The sequence below is a fragment of the Rattus norvegicus genome, chromosome 17 (genome assembly GCF_021556685.1).
Source record: "Rattus norvegicus strain SHRSP/BbbUtx chromosome 17, alternate assembly SHRSP_T2T, whole genome shotgun sequence".
Taxonomy (NCBI): Eukaryota; Metazoa; Chordata; class Mammalia; order Rodentia; family Muridae; genus Rattus; species Rattus norvegicus.
In genome coordinates, this window is record NC_141550.1 from 23,366,080 (window position 1) to 23,387,876 (window position 21,797).

At 45.0% G+C, this 21,797-nt stretch overlaps 1 protein-coding gene across 6 annotated transcripts in view; it reads left to right on the plus strand.

The window, feature by feature from the left end:
* The window catches only part of Nedd9 (neural precursor cell expressed, developmentally down-regulated 9), a 179,050-nt gene that overhangs the window by 151,482 nt on the left and 5,771 nt on the right, over nucleotides 1-21,797 (plus strand). For all 6 annotated transcript variants that reach the window (XM_087590011.1, XM_087590013.1, XM_087590014.1 and 3 more), the window contains 3 exon segments: nucleotides 18,786-18,887; nucleotides 19,358-19,459; nucleotides 20,366-21,607. In XM_087590011.1, coding sequence (XP_087446137.1) covers nucleotides 18,786-18,887; nucleotides 19,358-19,459; nucleotides 20,366-21,607 — 1,446 coding nt within the window.

Below are 21,797 nucleotides of genomic sequence, written 5' to 3' on the forward strand. Positions count from 1 at the left end.
TCCTACAAGAAAAAAAAAAACTTCTTAACCAATGAGCCATCTCTCCAGCCCCCGGGGCCTCTATTCTTTTTAAAAGGGGCCAAGGGAAGAAAGATTTACTTTTGGATTCCCCAAGAATGAATTCATTTTCTAATCATCTTTTATACATATGTGTGTTTTAACATAACACATCTCAAGGGCACATGATCCAAGTTCTGTCTGATAGGAGAAAGTCTCTAAGAAGTGGTGAAGGGCTTTCCTACTTAAATTCATCCCCCAGGACAGGGGTCCTGGCTGCAGGCCATCAACAGAGCATATGACCTTGCAAAGCCCTTCTCGCCCCAGTGATTTCAGCTCCAGAGGGAGCGCCAAGCCTGGCGTCCATCCCCAGAGAGGAAAAGAACAGTTGAAAGGCATAACTATAAATAAGTAAGCCTCATTCTTAGTCTCGGTTGCTTGAGCAACTTAAAAATAGCGCTGCTTCGTCTGAGCTGGTTCGAGGCAGACAGACCCGAACAGGAAATGCTTGGCTGAAAGGTAGAGGGACCCAACTCTCATCATAGTTTATTTTGGCATGAAGGGGACATGTTTTCCTTTCCAGGCTCAACCCTTTTGGTTCCATGTCTGGGAAGCCCGATGCTTCAGGCCTCCCCGTCTCCCTTGCTTGTGTTGTAGCTGATGGCCGCCTTCCCCTTGGCTCTCTCCTGGTCTCCATTGATGTCAGAGGCTGAGGCCCTCAGGTGGCTCAGGTCCCTCCACACTTGGTGGCTTCCAGTCCCCTCTCCCTTTTCTTTCCCTCCTTCAGTCGCTGCTTTTCTTCCTTCTCCATTGTCCTCGCCTCTTCTCCCTTCCTCTCCTCATCTCTCCTTCCTTTCACCCCTCACCCTCCTCTCCCTCCTGCTCATCCACTGTCTTCCCTTCTGTTCCCACTTCCCTTCCCGATTTCCTCCATTTCCTTCTCACTCTCTTCCCCTCTCCTCTCTCCCTCCTTTTTTTAATCCCTCCTTTCTTCCTTGTTAAATTTTGTGGACAGTGGTCACCTCCTATGGGATAGCAACCTCCCAGGCGGCAGTGACTGCTTTAAGAATTCGGCCACTCCCTCCCCTGCCGTAGTAACTCCCAGTGGACAGGGGTCCTGATGACTTAGGTCAGACCTCAATCTCAGTGGCCAAGAGAGCAGATGTGGGCTTTGTCAGTAGTTACTGTTTCTCCTCAGTAGTTTTTCCAGCTTGCTAAATAACTAACCCATTTTCTCTTCTAACTTCCTGTCTGTAAAGAGTGACAAACTAAGGCCCAGGCCTGCGCGACCGTTCCCAGGGGTTCTAGCTGTGGTCTTTAAAGTGGCTAAAGAAAACGAGCAGGAAGTGGAAACTTGTTCTGAGCTTGGAGAATCTAATGAGAGTCACCCAGAGAGGGAGGGACATTATGTCAGCTGTGGATTCCCAGGCCCACCCCACAGCCCTTCCTTCAGTGGGTCTAAGAGAGGAGGCCCAGGAGCCTACATTTTCTCAAACTCTTTACAGCCCAGCAGGAGTTGGCCCAGGACTACACTTAGAGAGACACTAAAGAGGGACAATGGCCAGCCTGGATGTGTTCCAGTCTGACGGCGATCGGGACTTTCCATAGTTCCAAACGCTCCTGTGTTGTTACAGCACGGACTTCAGACATTTCATCCGCCACTGTGCCCTAATGAATCACTTTAAAAAGAAAAAAATTACAGCATGAATTCTGCCTTCGGGAAACTCCAGCCTCCACCCACCCACCCTCCTGCACCCCAGCCATATTAACCACCAGTCAGAAGTAACTGCCTGCGCTATGCAGATGGGGATCACACACACACCCTCTGAGAACCAGGGAGACCAGGAGCCCTGTGAACAGAGCAAGGCTTCAGTTAATCTTGCTCCAACCACAGTTCTCAGACCCTGCCCCTTTGCTTGGGAAGTGGGAATAAGCCTGTTCACCAAAAGGGCTGCTGGGAAAATTAAATGGAGTCCTAGGCAGAAAGCTCCTGCATCGTGCCTACCATTGTGGGATGGTCCTCTCTCTTCCCTTGCTTGCCTTTCTCCTTTCTCAGAGTTTTGTTTGGGTTTGGGGTTTGTTTGTTTTAGACAAGACCCCAAGTGACCCAAGCAAGCCTCGAACTCCCTAAGTAGCTGATAATGACCTTGATCCTCCCCCCATGCTGGGATAACAGGCATCTCAGCCCACGCACTGTTTTCAAAATTCACGTGGAATCCACGGACCTTGCGTGTTTCTCAGTATGGGCTGAATACGTACACACCTCATTCTCAGCAAACGTGCCAAGCCCTTTGAGCCTCCCTGGCTCTTTAAGAATTCTGGAAAGAGTGGTAAAGAATCAAAGCTATCTGGAAGCCTCACACACGGACACCTTTGCTCACTTTCATTGGTCTTCACACTGGGTTTTATGTGCAGGGCTGTTTCATGCATCAGGCATTGTGGGCAGAGTGCCCAGGGCCTGTGCAAAAGTTTGAAAGCTGAATTTGAAAAAAAAAAAAAAGAAAGAAAAGGAAAGAAGAGAAAACTTTGAGCTGCAGAATATAAAGCATTAGTGCAGGATAGAAATTAATCAACAGATAGACAAGTGCTTAGGAAAGAGCCCCATGCAGGGCTCATCAATTATATGTGGGACTCAAGACCATTCCATTCCATTTGGAAAACACTTGGTGAGTTAGAGCTCTCTCACTCTGCAAAGGCTTGTAAATATGTGTTGGGATCGCCAAGAACTCACAGACAATTCTAAATTAAGTGTGTTACTCATAGTCAAATAATTTGAAAAGCCGAATTTCTTTTTAAACGTTTTCAGTCTTCGAAAAGGGAAAATTCTACTTAAAATATGAGAGTTGGATTTGAGTTGGAGAGGTCAAAAGCCCTAAAGTCAAAGGCCTACAAAGGTCTGAAAACAGACTACTTCTCTGCCTCGGTGATCCTCAGACTGCCAAGGGACACACCCGTTTCACACTCAAGCCGCACGGGGAATAATTTTGATTATTTTTTTGCCTTTTAAAAAATTTATTTAAAAAATTTATTTATTTATTTATTCACTTTACAACCCAATATCAGCCCTTCCACTCCTCCCAGTTGATTATTCTTTTCTAAAAACAACTATTTCCTTAATTTGGGTTTTTTTAAAACATCTATATATTTATTTTCTGTGAGTGTGTGGAATAGCAATGGCACGTGTGGATGTCAGTGAACAGCTCAAAGGGAGTCAGTTCTCTCCTGCCATGTGGGTCCCTGGGATTGAACTAAGGTCACTAGGCTTGACAGCAAGCACCCTCAACCACGGAGCCATCCCGTCGGCACTTGATGGTTGCTCTTTAGCTTTACTGCTCTGACCCTCACCAACAGAGTTTTATGTGTCCTGGTCCGTCTGAAGATTAATTTGGCGCTAGCTACCTTCTGACTCTAGGAGGCCAGGAGACACGGTAGCCGTCTTCTGCTGTAGATTAGTCATGCAGCTAAGTATCCACACACAGAGCAGCATGGTGAACAAAGGAACGAAGTGAGAGCAAGGAACAAGTGGTTCAATTTCAGTTCACCTCAGAGCCAACTACCAAAGGCAATTCTGAGCCTCTCACTCCCCCAGTCTCCTACCGCTCACACCTTCCCCAACAGCTCATGGCCACGTGCTGCGGCAGAGAGGAGAACAGAGTTTCCTGCCAAAAGGGCCCTGCATGGGCACCACTTATTAATTATCCTTAATACTAAATGTGATACCAAAGCAAATAATGATTGACAGGAATTTAGGCTTCCGGGTTGGAGATATAGCTCTGTGAAAGAGCACTTATCTAGCGTGCATGAGACCCTACATTTCATTTAAACCAGGCATGGTGGCTTATGCTTGGAATCCCAGCACTCAGAAAGCAGAGGTATATATCAGGAGTTCAAGGCAGTCCTTAGCCTGGAGTCCTTGAGACCCTGTCTCAAAAAAAGTAAATAAAATAGGAAAACATTGTGTTGGGCTTGTCTGAGGCCTGACTCTTTTGCCTAGTATAGACGGCAAAACTGGTAAACTCTTTCATAGTCTCCTAGAGGGAAAACATATACTTGGTATAGTGGTTCTCAGAGCAGCCTCTGTAGGCTCTATGAGGCCTACAGTGCCTCCCCTTCTATACTGCGCTTCTCTCCCTATCTATTCAGTATAGTACTTGAAGTCCTAGCCAGAGCAATTAGACCACAAAAAGAGGTCAAAGGGATACAAATTGGAAAGAAAGAAGTCAAAATATCACTACTTGCAGATGATATGATAGTTAAGTAACCCCCAAAATTCCACCAGAGAACTACTGCACCTGGTAAACAACTTCAGCAAAGTGGCTACATAAAAAATTAACTCAAACAAATCAGTAGCCTTCCTCTACTCAAAGGATAAACAGGCTGAGAAAGAAATTAGGAAAACGATACCCCTCACAATAGTCACAAATAATATAAAATACCTTGGTGTGACTCTAACCAAGCAGTCAAAGATCTGTATGACAAGAACTTCAAGTCTCTGAAGAAAGAGATCGAAGATCTCAGAATATGGAAAGATCTCCCATGCTCATGGATTGGCAAGATTAATATAGTAAAAATGGCCATCTTACCAAAAGCAACCTACAGATTCAATGCAATCCCCATCAAAATTCCAACTCAATTCTTCACAGAGTTAGAAAGAACAATTTGCAAATTCATTTGGAATGACAAAAAACCCAGGATAGTGAGAACTATTCTCAATAATAAAAGAACTTCTGGGGGAATCACCACCCCTGACCTCCAGCTACATTACAGACAATCATGATTTAAAAAACAACAACAACAACAACAAAAACTATATAGTTTTGGTGCAGAGACAGGCAGGTAGATCAATGGAATAAAATTGAAGACCCAGAAATGAACCCACACACCTATGGTCACTTGATCTTTGACAGAGGAGCTAAAACCATCCAATGGAAAAAAGACCACAAATGGTGCTGGTTCAACTGTCAGTCATCATGTAGAAGAAAGCAAACGAATCCATGCTTATCACCCTGTACAAAGCTCAAGTCCAAGTAGGTCAAGGACCGCCACATAAAACCAGATATAGTGAATCTAATAGAAGAGAAAGTGGGGAAGAGCCTCAAACACATGGGCACGGGGGCGAAATTTCCTTTAAGATCAACAATCGATAAATGGGACTTCATAATTAAAAAGCTTCTATACTGTGTTTTCAAACTGTCCATCTGTTAAAACTCATCTCCAATCTGAAGACTTGGAAACCCAGTATTTCCTTCCTGTTTTCTCGTCCCATAATATGTGTATCGCCCACTAATTCCATGGAGCCCATGGATCCATGGGAAATGGGATGGGCTGCCATCATCGTCTTGGCTGGGATAAGCACATTTAGTGCTGGCTACTTAGAAAACTCAAGTATTGTGGGCTTTGCCAAGCCCCGTGGCATCATCATCTCTAAGATGGGCAATTCCAAAATAGGGCACAGACTAATGCTACAGGAAGTGACTCGAAGGCTGTAGGCAGGTCTTCCAGGCTGGTTCCTGAAAGGTAATATAAGATTCTGAAGTGCATTACTTATGGTGTCTGTGCCTTCTCAGACACTGACTCATCCAGCACACATGTACATGCACATACACACAGACACCCATGGCTGCCGCCATGGGAACCAGGGACTTCCCTTGTTGGCATGCGAAGCATTTTGAAATCAGTTGACCATAGCAACCTGAGAGATGCCAGCCAAACTAACTGCTATAGATATTAAGCAATAATTATTTTTGTCTGCTAACCAGTAAAAAAATAGATCTTTCAGGAAACTACAGTTTCCAGACAAACTCTGACTTTTCACCTTCCTTCTGTTTGTTCCCTGATGTCTGTGTGTCTGTCTTTCTCTGCCTCTCTGTTCCCTACGCTCTCCCCAACTCCTTCTCTCATACACACAGCTTAAAAAGTTAACTCCAGGGCAGTAGCTACCCCCCTCAGTTTTTTTCTTATGTAAACTCAGTAAAGTACAATTATGTCCCAGAATTGTAGATTTTCAAATGAAAATAAACCGAATAAATATACCTAAGTGTCTAGTTTGTGAAAATGTCCAAGGAACTGAAATGTCACCTAAAATGTCCCCCCACCCTGAAAAAATCAAGGTGCATTTTATACCTTTCACAGCCTCAGAGGTCCTCAGGTGGGGAAGGGAGGAACATGTTGAGCTCACCCTGACCTGAAAGGCACTGTTCCCAGACAGTCACCTACGCCAAAGGAATGAGCAAACCCTAACACCTCCTTAACTGAACAAAGGTCCTTTTTGTTTGGTCAATGCCAAAGTCTTCAGATTTAGCAACACTCTGTCATAAAGCTCACAGATAATACATATTTCTGAGGGGGCATTTGTAACTTCTCACTTATCCACACCAAGTGCCTTCCCTTCCCACTGACTGCATGGTAAGTGACTGCTTATCAGAGTCAGTGAGAGGCAGCCCTGCCACAGGGTGCCTCCCTGGATGGACACTGCTTTCTGAAGGAGGGAGGAAAACTGCTCATTTTATTTAATGATAAAACTTGGATGGTCTTGTTTGAGTACATCTTGAAGGAGAAGACCAACTCCGCCAGAGTGCATTCTACAAAACGCAGCACTAGAAAACGTCAGAGGTCAAAAGCACTCTGGTCTAAGAAGTCATCATATCTTAACCATTGATTGGGTCGGGGTAACAGCCAGCAGGCATGCTAGACCTTTGACATTGCAAAATGTCAGTGCCATCGATAAGTGTCTTGGGTGACACTTGTGACTATCCTGGGATACATGCAGCTCGCAGATGGCAGTTTGTATATGGCTGGTACTAGGGGTTCACTCACCTGTGTGAGAAGTTCAGGTGGTTCACACACGGGACAGTAGACTCTTCAGCAATCTGTTAACTTCTGGAGAGATCTAGGGGGGGCCCACTCTTTCAAAAGAACGTCTGAGTCTGAAACATGGTATGGTGTTACTCCACCTTCTTCTGCAATGAGGCTTCAAGTCTGAAGTATAGAAACGACCTTAAAACGATGTTATATCGTCTGTGTCACCTGACCCTCCCAGCAGCGTGAGACACGCATACATAGCTTTTCTTCCCCTCACAAAGGAAAGGGTTGAGGTCTGAGATTAATCTACCAGAGTTAACTCACCGCCTCGCACAAGAGGCGAGCCTGTTATTCAGCTCGTGTCTGTCTGACTCCAGGGCTAATGGATTCTACATCCCAGCTCGTAGGTGGCATTGCCAGGCCTAAAATACCAGGGCACATTTACTTTGTTAGCGATTCCAATTCACCAGAATCCTGGACGCTAGGAAGCATTGTGCTAGCCAGGAAGAATTCATGCTGCTGCAGAAAGTTCTCATCTCACATCCACATTGTACCCAAAGAGCTGAGAGAGCCTAACTACAGATGGTCCAGCCACCCAGGTATACTTCCAAAGCACTCATCTGGGAGATATCAGATCTGCAGTACCACAGACGTCATGGCCACGCGGACTTCTTCCCAAATGACATTGCTGCTCCAAAAGTTCATGTACTCTCCAAGACTGGACTACTTGTAGAAACATAAGATACTTAATTTTTGAGACTATTTCCTTCTCAATTTCTAGAAAATGCGTGTCACTGATAGAGGCAGTAGGCCTCTGAGAGAAGAATCTTAGGTGCCAACTGGAGTTCTCGCTCACTCCTCAGCTGACTTTTCTCCCTGCACTTGAGCTCCCTCAACTGTGAAATGACCACTGAAACTGGATTCTCTCTAATGGTCTTTGCCAAAATTTTATGGTCCAGATATCCTTATCAGATTCTTTCCCAGAATCACTTGAAGGATTTCATTAAATGACCTACCTTCAAACATCGTCTTAAAAACATCAACTTGACCCCTAAACGTTGGCAGTTTGTCCCCTACCTCTCTTTAGAGTTCCATCTTGCCTTCCCATCCACAGCTACTGTGTACGTTAGAAGAACTTCTAGAAGCTGGCAAGGCAGATGAAGACACAGATATCCATCCTAAGAAAATTTCCAAGAAGTTTCTCCTTGGAGAATCCCCCTCTGTGCTTCATTACCAAGACAGGGAAAGCCCTTCTGCCTTGCTATTTTCTACCACCTTTCCCTGCAAAAGCATCATGGTCTGGGCAGAGAGGATGGATCTGATACGATACCTCTCAGCATGGCAGCCACCCTCAGAACTGGCACCAAAGTGTGCCATTCGTGCCATTTGTCCCATCAGCCATTATATCCATCCTCCCACTGAGCTGTGAGAGATCACCTATTCACGGAGAAGCAATACTCACAGGCATTCGGGTCCCAAACTACTTCCCTATCACCTCCCATCCACAGTTCAGCAGGGCAGTCTTGGGCATCTTTCTAAATCTAGGTTACATGGAATGCGTGCATATGGGCCTGTTGAGCTTATCGAGAGTCCAAAGGCCTGATCCTTTATGGTTTCATTCAAAGGGACATTTCAGTCAACTGAGAGGGATATAAAAATTGGCTTTCAATACCTAATTGTCACAGACTGTATTCAGCTTTGTCCCATGAAAGACCTTGGTCACTTGGGGAACCCAGATGTCATTTCCCATCGTGGTTTGATTTCTGTGTTTCTTGCTGCTCTTTGGTGCTTGGTCAGTCCATAGCTAAACATTGCTTTAGTGCTCCCCATACAAAGAGCTTCCTGAAAGCAGCAGGGGAGACATGTTAGGGGCTTAACAATTGGGGTACTGTTTCCATTGAGTGGTTTGCCACACAGAGCTGTGTCAAATGAATGCGACCCGAGAGAGCGAGCGGTTCCACTTCTGAACCTTTTCCTCAAGTGGAGGGAGAGATGGGCTGTGATCTGGAAAGCTTACAAAACGTTTAGTTCCAGCCTAAAAAAATCAACTATCAAATGTCCTTGAAGGAAAGTCAGTCGTGTCCCCCAAAGAGAGTGAAAAATGTCTCCACTGAACGCAAAAGAAGCGTCAGGATGGGTTAAGCTTGGTTATGTCTTGGGAGGGAGGGTTTTTAAAGCCAGACTGAGTTTTCATTATATTGTTGCTATGCAAGTAAACACATGAGCTCACTGCTGCACCCAGGTCGGGCGGAGAGAATTTATAGAGAATTAATAAATCCAGGGTGGACAACGCAGGGCTTTTCCTCTCCTCGTAGAAGTGCGAGACACGATCTTGCATTCAAACAGGCAGCCTGCTGTAGTTCTCAGTTGCTGGAAACTGAGCCCCAGTCCTAGAGGGCAGGCATTGGTGGTGGTGATGTTTCTTTTCCTGGAGTTTTCTTGGAAAAAAGGAAGAAAGCGAATTGCTCATTTAAGACACAGGGTTGTTATAAAACCCAATAAAGGCAGTGGGATCTCTATTAGAGCTTTTTTTTTTTTAATTTCATTTGAATGAAATAATTTCTCCCTAATAAGCAGTTTTAGAAGTCAAAACAGTCTTGTTAATGTAGGAAACCCAAAGAGAGGTAGTATAAATAAATCAAGGGGAGATTAGAGGGGCAGGGAGCAGTCTAATTATATTTCTCACCAGAGCCAAGACAAAGCAATAGACGCTCGTCATGTGACACACTTGCTCATTAGACCATCTTGGGGTTTGTTAATGGCAAGGCTGTGTGTGGGTCTGTTGCCGTGGTGGCACGTTCTAACCTCTCATTAGCCTGTTGTCCTTCCTGGGCAGCCTATTTCATGATGTGCCTAGTTCTGACGAAGGCCTAGAACAGCAAAGCAAAGGTTACTCACCTTCCTGCCCTGTCCTACCCTTGGCAGTAGTTTAGGCAATTCTAATCTCCCTCTCTCTCTCTCTCTCTCTCTCCCTCTCTCTCCCTCCCTCCCCTCCTCCCTCCCTCCCTCTCCCTCTCCCTCGCTCTCACTCTCTCTCTGCGTATGTGTGTGTGTGTAATTTATATAATATATTGTATACATAATTTATATTATTATGTGTATATAATATATTATTATGTTTATATATATCAAATTTATATTATTTTTAAAATAGTACATAGTGATTGTACCTATTCGCAGGATATTTCTGTACTTGATCAGATTAAGGGTAGGTTGGCCTGTAACATCGCCTCCAACATTTAGCATTTTCTCTCTGTAGAAATACACAATTAACACCTGTCAACTGCAGCTATATTTCTGTGCTATAGAACTTTAGAATTTCTTTTCTTCAATCCAACTGGATGCCCGTATCCATCCTGCATGCTCTCTGACCGCCCCATCCCCCACCCCCCAGGTAATCATCATTCCATTCCTTGTCAGCCTCTGCGAGAGCAACTTTTCAACTTACACTATTTTGTTCCTCATAGCTGCCGGTAGTGAGAGGAAGTAGGGGAGGGGTGAGATGTTGCACTGAAGGAAGGGGAGAGAGAGACACGCACACGGGAGAACCTGAGGGTAAGGGGAACTTGTCTTATGGTGGATGGTAAAATGGTAGATGGCTACTTCCTTCCTGCTTCACTTGGGGCTCCAGTGAGCAGACAGCTGACAGGGTGAAGTCTTCCTAACTCCGGCTCTACATTAGGAAGGCTAGGCAGATACCCAAGAGGACATGGGCCAAATAGACTTGTTGAGGTCTTGGCCCCAGTGACATCCCAAGAGAAGTTATCTCTACGGCAATGCTTTGCTTATCACACACATCGCAGAGAGCAGGCCCTTTGCCCTACTTCTTGATCAGATCCTTCTGACAAGCATGAGCTTGTGGTCTTCCACTGAGGAGAATTTAGTCCCGTGTCCTGAGCCCAGGACCTCATCACTCTTCAGAAAAGGCCTTCATCTCTAAACCCCATGAAAGCACTCTTCCCCTCCCCCACCGCCCGGGGCTTTCCACTGGTGTATCTTGACCTAGGTTGAGGAATCATCGCAATATTGGCAACACCAATAAAGTAATAACCTAAGTTAGTCTGCTCGTGGCTGTGAAGAAGCCAAGTCCCCTGTCATTTGTGGCTTTGCTTTGAAGTCCCCAGTGCCTCCTGGGCCTCCCTTTCAAGGCTTCGCACACGTGTAAAGATGACTCTCTTTTCTTCTAACTTAAACATACAAGTTAGGGTTGTTTTTGTTTTATCTTCATGTTTAATAATGAAACACCTTGAAGGCAAGCAGCCTTGAAATCACTATACTAAGATATGGACTAACTGCATCCTGACCAGCAAGCCAATAAGGACCGGCTTTCCTCCTCTGGGTACTTGTTCTCTAGGTGTCTCGGACACTATCATTTAGATAATTTAAAAAAAATACTTTTTGGGGTCCATAACATGCTCTCTCCCTCCAGAGAGGATTTTGTTCCCATCTGCCAGCCCTATAGGCACCAGTAAATCTAAAGTCATGCTTTTCTATGGCCCGAACCTGATGGTTTACAGCCTGGCCACAGCCTTGCTCGTGATCTCATGACTTCTAAGTGGCGGGAGACACACAGACACGGGTCCAGCTCTACCCACCCCCAGATGATGCCATCACCCGTTTCCCTCTCAGAGCCACTGAGCTTTCCTACCTTTGGTACAGCTGTAATAAGTAAAAGAGGGTCTCGAATGCCCTAGGAACTGACGCCCAATGCTTATGCCTGTACATTACGTTTCTATCTGAGGTGAAGGGAGATCGCACGGTATGCCTTCTTCTTTCTCTGGGGACAGATGCTGATACATTTGTCGCTGGTTGCTGACCCCTCGTCTGTACCGAATACTCATCTCTTATCTGCCCACCACACGACGGCTGGTGTGAATCCTGCCTTTTAGCCTGAGGCGCGCCACTCACGCCAGAGCTGCCCGACCTGGAAACCCAGCTTATTCTATGGAGGCACACATGGTTTCCTCTAGCATCATCTTTCTTAAAACCTGCTTTATCCAAGGCACAGTTACAGCCTTGCTGCTTCTATATAGACAGATGAGAAATAGCCCCGACATACTAAAAGTCCGGAGGTTCACCGAGAGAGTCAAACGATAAGTCGCATGCACTGTCGGATGGGAAGATAAAGTACTTGGAGTGTCACAATGACAGAGGTTGTTTGTCTGTCTAGAGAAGGCTTCCATCCTGGGGGACAGGCATTCGATGTGGCCCTGACAACACAATAAAACCTGAAGATAAGGGGAGAGAGAAGAATTGAACAGACAAAGTGGGTGCAGATGTGTGGGTGTTCAGGGCATTGGAGGAGATGGTATTCGTCAGAACTTGATAGTTTCAATGTCTCAAACAAGGAAGGGGCAGGAATAGAGACACAAAAACCATCCAGGTGAAAGCAAACCGGGCAGCCTAAGGGCTAGAGGTGGGCTTTATTTGGCCAACACACTGCTTTAAATTTCTGAGCCAATTTTAAAAGCCAGCTTTTAATACTTCTGACTTCTGAGAACATACAAGATCTGACAACGAATTCCCAGTAGTTGAAGAATGTAGTCATGGCCACCTCCCTTTCAGTGGGATATACGCATGCTCCCAAGCACAGATGCATGGCTGTTTCTCCTCTGCACCTGTTTGCTGGGCTTTCGAGCAACTCGATGGAGGGTCTTTACTCTGCTATGGAACAAACCCAGGCAAGCTGGTTGGGGAAACATCAACAAAGAACCCCAAGAGTCTCCTCCAGTCCACAGTGTCTAGCCCTCTGCTATCCAAATGGACTTTTCTTTTAACGCCAGTGTGCCCGGCTCTCTAAATTAGGAATCACAAAAGTAGATTACTCCTCTGGGAATCCACTCCAGGAACTCCAAAGACCTTACAGAAAATGTCACAATGCCTGTGGAACCTACACACATCTGCAAGGAGACGTTGAGTCATCTCTAGGTAACTTACAGAACCTGATGCAATTAAACACCGTGCACGTACTTGTTAGACCGTGTTATTTAAGAAAGAACGGCAAAGACATGGAAATCGGCATATGTGTGATATGGGTGGGAATTTTTTTCATGCAACCCCCCACCCCCGCCCGAGTTTGATTGAATCTGTGGGTTTGGAACCTTCAGCTACAAAGGACAGGCTGCGTCAGAACATCTTAAAAAGCAGCCCCTGCCGTCAGGATCTAAGGCTCAATGCTGGGAGAATCAAATGCCACTCAAGTGCAGGACAGAACAGCTGAGGTTGTCCCCTCGTTCTTCTGTAAACACATTAATTAGAGGGCCAGCATCCCGTAGGTCTTTGGTCTTTCATTCTTCCTGGCAGGGCCTAGCCCTAGAGATTGATTCAATGGACTCTTCGCTTGGAAGTGCTTACCATTGGCAATGCATAGTATGTGCCTGTGTGAGACTAAAGAACTGAACCCCATTAATGCACACAAGGAATAGCTACTGAGACGACTCTATGTAAAATCGTGCAGTGTAAGCATGAGGACTTAAATTGGGAACTCTGGCACCTATGTATGTATGTATGTATGTATGTATGTATGTATGTGTGTGTATGTGTGTATCTGTGTAGGTACATATGTATGTGTGTAGGTACATATGTCTGTGTGTATATGTGTATGTACGTGTGTATGTACATGTGTATGTACGTGTGTATGTACATGTGTATGTGTGTATGCATGTGTGTATATGTATATATGTGTGTATGCATGTGTGTATATGTATGTATGTGGTATGCATGTGTGTATATGTATGTATGTGTGTATGTATGTATGTGTGTATGTGTCTATATGTATGTGTGTGTATGTGTGTATGCATGTGTGTATGTATGTGTGTATGTATGTATGTGTGTATGTGTATATGTATGTATGTGTGTATGCATGTGTGTATGTGTGTATGTATGTGTGTATGTATGTATGTGTGTATATGTGTCTATATGTATGTGTATATGTATGTATGTGTGTATGCATGTGTGTATATGTACGTATGTGTGTATGTATGTATGTACGTGTGTATGTGTCTATATGTATGTGTGTATGTGTATGTGTGTATATGTGTATGTGTGTATGTGTGTATATGTATGTATGTATGTGTGTATATGTATGTATATGTGTATGTGTGTATGTATGTGTGTATGTGTGTATATGTATGTATGTATGTGTGTATATGTATGTGTGTATGTGTATATGTGTGTATATGTATGTGTGTATGTATGTATGTATGAGTATATGAGTGTATGTATGTGTATGTCTATAATCCCAGCATTGGGAAGGTGGAAACAGGTAGATCTCAAGCTCATTGGCCATCCAGCACCCCCATATTGATGGACTGTGGGTTCAGTGGGAAACCCTATCTCAAAGACTAAGATTAGGATTGCAAAGATGACTCAGCGGTTAAGATCACTGGCCATCCTGGCCGAGGAGCTGGGATCAGTTTCTACCAGCTACATGGCGGCTCACAACTGTCCACCACTCTAAGCCAGGGAATCGGACATTCTCTTCAAGCCTCTGAGGCTACTGAATGCCCATGGTACGCATACATAAAAATGCTAAGTGTTTTTAAATCTTTTATAGGGGATTTGAGTGTGAAACAATTAACAGCAGAGATTCGATCTTTGTAGCTAAGAGTTTAACCTGTTCTTCAGTCTCTTAAAACTGTCACATGCTTAAGAAGGGAGGGGTTTAATTTATCGGAAGAAAAAGGTTTCTTCTGGGTTGTTCTGTTTCTGAGGCAGTCTTGCTATGTACTAGCTAGGAAGTTAGGTTAGCTTCAAACTCACAATCCTCCTGCCTCAGCCTCTTGAGTGCTGGGGTTACAGGTGTGTAGCACCACACCCAGTAATAGTAGTAGCTGAATATATAATGTAAACATATTATGGGCATCTATTCTTGAATTGATTTAAAAAAAAAGTGGAAAGAGGTTGAGAAGTCACCTGACGTCAGTCTTTGGCCCTCACACACATTCACATACGCACAAGCACATGCACACACACACACACACACACATACACACATGCACATATACATACACATACATACTCATCCATGTTTGTGTACACATACCCCTGACTGCCCCACCCAATATACACACATGCACATACTCTCTCACACACACATAACACACTCACACACCAACTAATCAGAATTGATTTTTTTTAAAACTGTAAAAGAGGAACAAACCCTAAATGCTTACTGTCTGTTCTCTGCTTCATAGCTCTTCTGGGGGCTCTCTGGTTAGTTGACAAGAATAGGATTCGTCATCAGGACAGTGACAAGTCACATGTGACCACATAGACCCTTTGTGGGGAGATCATAACCAGGGAAGCAGCTGTGGTTCTGACCTTCAGGGCCCCAGCCCACCTCCAGCTTAGCTCCCTGGGAAGCAGTAATGAACTAAGAGGTCAGCTTGCTAATTCCTAGGGCTAAGCCTTTGCAACTGTAACTAAATACATAGGATAATAGGAATGCAGAAAAGAAGAACCGAAAGGGGACATGACAAAGACGGGACTTGATTTTTGTTGAGAAATTAGGAAATTAGAAAATATCCTTGTACAGTGATTCCATTCTTACCCAGGAGAATTCTTCCAAACTCACGGTCTTACTCAGCTGTTGGAGTGCCTCCTGGGCTGAAGGTCACTGTTTCTAGGAGATTGAGTGTGGGACGGAGTGCTTTTTTTGCTCTCCTGTCAAGCAGGAAGAGTGAGCCTGAAGGTCAGGCTGGCCATGCACTTTTCCTTGAGGAGGGAGAGCATCCCAGGAAGGGTAGAGGCAGAGCTAGCTCTGAAGAAAGCTCTACCGATCTTACCTAAGTTGTCACATGTCTCACTAAATGTTTATGTATGTATGTATGTATGTGTGTATATGTATGTATATGTGTATGTGTGTATGTGTGTATATGTATGTATGTATGTGTGTATATGTATGTATATGTGTATGTGTGTATGCGTGTATATGTATGTATGTATGTATGTATGTATGTGTGTATATGTATGTGTGTGTATGGTGGTGACATGTCCCACCAGAGGCAAAGCTCTGGCCCCATTTCAATGGCATTGCTGCGTCCATGTGAGCTGGATCGTAGCCTCGGGAATGCTGGGATGGGAAGGCTGTATTTTATTGGCTTTTTCCTCCCGTGGTTTTCACCATCTGTGTTTTTAACTGCACAAACAAGGAAAAATGACTGGTTTGGAATTCAAAGTTTTAAACACCAGATAACCACAGGCATCCTCCAAATGACAAAGAGAGAGCAAGTCGGGGTTCTGTGACATTTGTCAGGAAGTGGAATGGTAAATACCAAGAAGTCTGTGTGTGCCACAAAAGCAAGGGATAGGTCGGTCCCCGTCCATCTCTAAGGGTCATGCCCTGCTTATATTCCCCGATACCACACTCAGGCTCCAGCACTGGCCCCCTCTTCCTCCCTGCCCTCCAAGCTGAAGAGGGATGCAGGACTTCAGCTTAATCAGGATTAGTTCACTAGCCTCCCTAAATTGGCGGCTTTGCACAACACCCATTCTCGATAAGCTTCCACATCCAACAAAAGCCGGGTCATGAGCAGGTTCTACCACAAAGCTAAATACACAACGATAAACAGAAAGTCTACAAGACCTTCACATCCCTTCTGCACAATGGTACGTGCAAAAACTAAAAAATAACAGAAACAGCGTTAAAGGATTTTAGCAAGCGGCCCCCTGCTTTATGAAGGAATATTTACTGTGCACAATACAATGGCCACCTCATAAAATGGTTCCCTCGCTCCCTGCCAACGAACTTAAAGCGCTGAGTTCCTTTTCTAAACCGGAGACAATGGAGAGACTGGATGGAAATGTTTGCCGCATACTAATCTCCTTTACCTCCAATGTAAGAAATAATCAGTTGTAAGCATCGGGCATTCTAAACAAAATTGGACAGGGAGGTTTGAGAGCCCCTGGGGTATGGACACTGGCGGGCTTGGCTGTGTTCCACTAGGTTCAGCTTGTGATGGACGTGGAGTATTTTTCACAGTTTTACAGGCAGCCTGATGCCAGAGTTTTCACGTTAAAGGGTAAAAGATGAAGACCTCCTGGGAACAGACAGCTCCTCCTAATTTTTTATTTATTTATTTATTTTTTACTCGAAGATATAGTGGGTAGTGTTTAACTGTTAATAGTTTGGGACTGGGTTGCTCCAGCAAAAAACAAAAGTAAGACTGGACCAATTTTCAAGCCCTGGGAAGAGCAAATGAATTGAGTTGGAAGAGTGTCTCTACCCTGCTTAAAACTGCCAGTCAGTACCTAGCTATGGACGTAAGATTGTACGGTGGGTCAAGTGCCTGCTGTGCAAATGCAAGGCCCTGAGTTCAGATCCCCAACACACATGGAAAAGCATGTGCCTGTAACCTCAGTGCTGATATGGGCAGTGGGGACAGGCAGCTCTCTGGGCTTCCCAGGTCATCCAATCTAACCTAACCAAGTGGTGAGCTCTAGGTCGGTGAGGAGACCCTGCCTCAATAAGATAAAGTGGAGAGAAATAGAAAAAGGTACATGAAGTTGGTTGACTGTGCTCTCCATGTGTGCCTAAACCAGAGAGTGCATCCACCTAGACACTCACAGAGAGAAGAGGGGAGGGAGGGAGGAATAGGGAGGGAAGGAGAGAAGGGGAGAAGAAGAGGGAGGGAGAGAGGAAGGAAGGAAGAGTGAACAGGCCAGTCCACTAGGTAAGATTCCATTGGCTAAATTTGGCTCCAGATGCCAGAGTCTATGATGAGTGTATTTGACTTCTGACAGTGGCTGGATGTAGGTCCAGTGGGGATATTTGCTTCTCTGGTGGAAATGGGAAAATGATGAGAGACTAGAGGTCAGGACACGTCACAGCTGAGAGTCTGAGGACTTCCTCACCAGCACCATTCATCCTCTGCAGCACGGGTTCCACATCAGAGGAGACAACCAGTGGCAAGCAAAAATGATTTAGAAAATAATCGCATCTGCAATGAATACCTGTAAACGTGTGCGATTGTTCCCTGAACAATACTGCATACTCTCTTTTGACTTGGTGTTAATATAGCATTGTAGACCATAAAATCACTGGAAAAGGGTTTGAAGTGTGTCTCATATATGGAGGTTACATGCAAAACACAGCATTCCGTGGTCTTGAGCATCCAAGGATGTTGGTTGGAACAGGATCTCCTGTAGAGCTAATGTGTTTCCCTTGTCTCCACAAATTAAGGTAAACATTCCCAGACAATTATAAGAATTGAATCTGTGAACAGAATTAGGGCGACCACTGGAATTTTTCAGTTATAATCACAATAATAATTTCAGATAAAGAGGCCTACTGGGGCAGGTATGAGAGGAATTTTAAGTGGGCAAACTATTTGTTTTATGCTCTTTACAAAAGCCTTGGAGCCTTGTTTTTTAAAAAAAAAAAATGTAGTGTTGTATTTTGGCCACTCCACGAAAAGGATCAGCTAAGGCTTTCATAATTTATTTTTATTTATATGTATGTGATGAGTGTTTTGCCGTGTGTGTGTGTGTGTGTGTGTGTGTGTGTGTGTGTGTGTGTGTGTACCACACATGTTCTTGGTGCTGCTGTTGGAGGCCAGAAGACAGTATCATTGCCCCTGGGACCAGAGATGCAGATGGTTGTAAGCTGCCATGTGGGTACCGGGACCCAATCACCCCAGGTCCTCTGTAAGAGTAGCAAATGCCCTTAAGTGCTGATCCCTTTCTCCAGCCTGACTTTCATAATTAAACATATCTCCTTGAATATAGGGAATTGAGACTCTACTGAAGAACTTTGATCAGAGTTTTGGAAAATTCTTAAGAAAGAAAAGAAACCTATTTCAGCCACATATTCTGACCTTGTATCTTCCTTTTCTCTCGCCCTCTCATCCTTTTTCCCCTTCCTCCCTTCCTTCCTTCTCTCTCCTTTCTATGGGGGATTGATTAGGGATGTGTTCCTCAACACAGGCTGATGAGTATGCTGAGAACTTGGGCTATCATCTGACATCATTGTGTATTCTCACCCACAGGTGATCACGCCAGTGAGGGTTGGCCATGGCTATGTGTACGAGCACCCATCCAGATACCAAAAGGATGTCTACGATGTCCCTCCTTCCCACACCACTCAAGGGGTAGGCAATGGGAACATCACAGGGGAGCGGCTTTAGGGGGAAGCATCTCTTCAGGAACGTACAGAAGAGGGGCACCAGCCACAGCCTTACCATGTGGAGGTTGCCTGGCCAGAGGCCATTTTAGTTGGTGATACTTAAATTGTGTTTCTTAGGTTTGCTTTATCAGAAAGTCTCATCTTTTATCTGAGAAATTTCTTATCTGCTTTATCAATTTGTCATTTTATTTCTGGAAATGTGTAATTTAAATGATCTAAATTATAGAGTTCACGTAAGACTGTTCCCATATTTAGCCTAAATCAAAGAATGCAAGATTCAAAAAAGAAAACATCTATAAGCCCCTGATGGCATGGAATGCTACTAATGACCAAGTCTGTGTATGTCCTGTTGAATAAATCCTTTAGGAGACAATAGTAGGGGACTTGAGCAGTAGATTCCATTGCAGTCTGGGTAACTCAAATGTTTCTCTTCAGGTATATGACATCCCTCCTTCATCAGTAAAAGGCCCTGTGTTTTCAGTTCCAGTGGGAGAGTTAAAACCTCAAGGGGTATACGACATTCCCCCCACCCAAGGGGTAAGTGAACTGGTAAACCACGGTATATGGATGGGTACCTCTGTGTGGAGGGGGTTGGAACGTGTATCAAAGTTTATTGGGATAAAACAAGAATGGCAATTCTAAAAGGGAAAAAAAATCATCTTCTGGAGGGAAGGAGAAAAAGAAGAAAGAGAAAGAGGGAAGAAATCAAGAGAGAGGAGAAAGCCATTATAATTACAAATTTAGAGAGTCCCCCCAAAACACAATGTCAATAATAAGTACCCATTGGAAAGAGAGACAATGAATTCAGTCTGGCAATATCTAACATATCACATATTTCTAGAAGGTTCTACAGTTTCCTTGGTCTCTACCTAGGAGGCAGCTCATTTGATTTTCTGTCTTCTTCTGGGTGTGCTTGCACTTCAAGTGGAGCTAGCTTTGCTGAACAGATAAGGAATGGTGCCTTTGAATACAAAGAAGCCTCTGGCAGATTCACACAGACACACACACACACACACACACACACACACACACAGAGAGAGAGAGAGAGAGAGAGAGAGAGAGAGAGAGAGAGAGAGAGAGAGAGAGAGAGAGAAAGTCTGATGACCAAGAAGGGAACACAGGTCCCTCAACCCAGTATATCAACGTCTCCTGTCTCTCAGCATGGATCAACCTTCATAGGACAGTCAGTGAATGGTTGGAAACACAAGACTGCAACCCAGTGGTGAGCAATTTAAGTAGGAGGGCTCTACATCCACGCTAGCACTGAGAATGGTAAAGGATCCTTGGGTGTAAGGATGAGGGCACACGTCCTCTAAATAAATGGTGAAAGGAGAGGATGAAGATCGTATGAACTCTGGACCATGCCTTTGTGGACCATTCATTTTCTGCCTCCATCCAAGTCTGAACTGAACAAATAAATTGGCTTTTTACTTTCTTTTTTAGGTCTATGCCATTCCACCATCAGCTTGCCGGGATGAGGCGGGGCTGAGGGAAAAGGAATATGATTTCCCTCCTCCAATGAAACAAGACGGAAAACTGGACACCAGACCTGAGGGGGTTTATGACATCCCTCCAACCAGCACCAAGACAGTGGGGAAGGACCTTCACACCAAATTCCCCTGTGATGCTCCAGGAGGGGCAGAACCAATGGCACGAAGACACCAGAGCCTTTCCCTGCACCACGCACCCTCTCAGGTGGGACCGTCCGGGGACACTCAGAGTGATGCATATGATGTCCCCCGGGGAGTTCAGTTTCTCGAGGTACCGACAGAATCCAGTGAAAAGGCAAACCTGGAGGAGAGAGACGGTGTTTATGATGTCCCTCTGCACAACCCAGCGGATGCTAAAGGCTCTCGGGACGTGGTAGACGGGATCAACAGACTGTCTTTCTCCAGCACTGGCAGTACCAGGAGTAACATGTCCACATCTTCCACCTCCTCAAAGGAGTCCTCGTTGTCAACTTCTCCGTCTCAGGACAAAAGGCTCCTCCTGGACCCAGACACAGCCATTGGGAAGCTCTATTGGCTCCAGCAGACCCTGGAGACGGGCATCTGCAGCCTCATGTCACTGGTCACCATAGACTGGAGGTCTTATGGATACATGGAAAGGCACATCAACGAGATCCGCACCGCAGTGGACAAAGTGGAGCTGTTCTTACGAGAATACCTCCATTTTGCCAGGGGCGCTTTAGCCAATGCCTCCTGCCTCCCAGAACCGGTCCTCCTCAATAAAATGAATCGGGAACTCCAGAGAGTAGACGATTCCCACCAGATCCTAAGCCAAACCAGCCATGATCTGAATGAATGCAGCTGGTCCCTGAATGTTTTAGCTATCAATAAGCCCCAAAATAAGTGTGATGACCTAGACCGGTTTGTGATGGTGGCCAAGACAGTGCCCGACGATGCCAAGCAACTGACCACCACCATCAGCACCTACGCAGAGACTCTCTTTAGAGTAGATCCTGGCAATTCCCATCTGAAGAATGGGCCTGACAGTATCACGAACTCAATCGAGTACACACATACGGGCTCCCAGATGCAGCCACTGCGCCCCGGTGACTACAAAGGCCAGGTTCACAATAAGCCATTGCCTCCTACTCTAAGCAAGGAGCAGCCACCAGACTGCAGCAGCAGTGACGGTTCCGAGAGGAGTTGGATGGACGATTATGACTATGTCCACCTGCAGGTAAGGAAACCAGATGTATAAACCACCCACCCACGGGGCTGATATCCATGACGCTGTAAGGCTGGACAAACAACAAAACATGTAATCCAACTGTTGTGAAAACTGAGGGTGAGGTTGTACCAAAAAAAAAATGTACAGCTACTTTATTTAACTTCCATGGAGTTATATTTTGTTTTGAGAGTTAATTAAC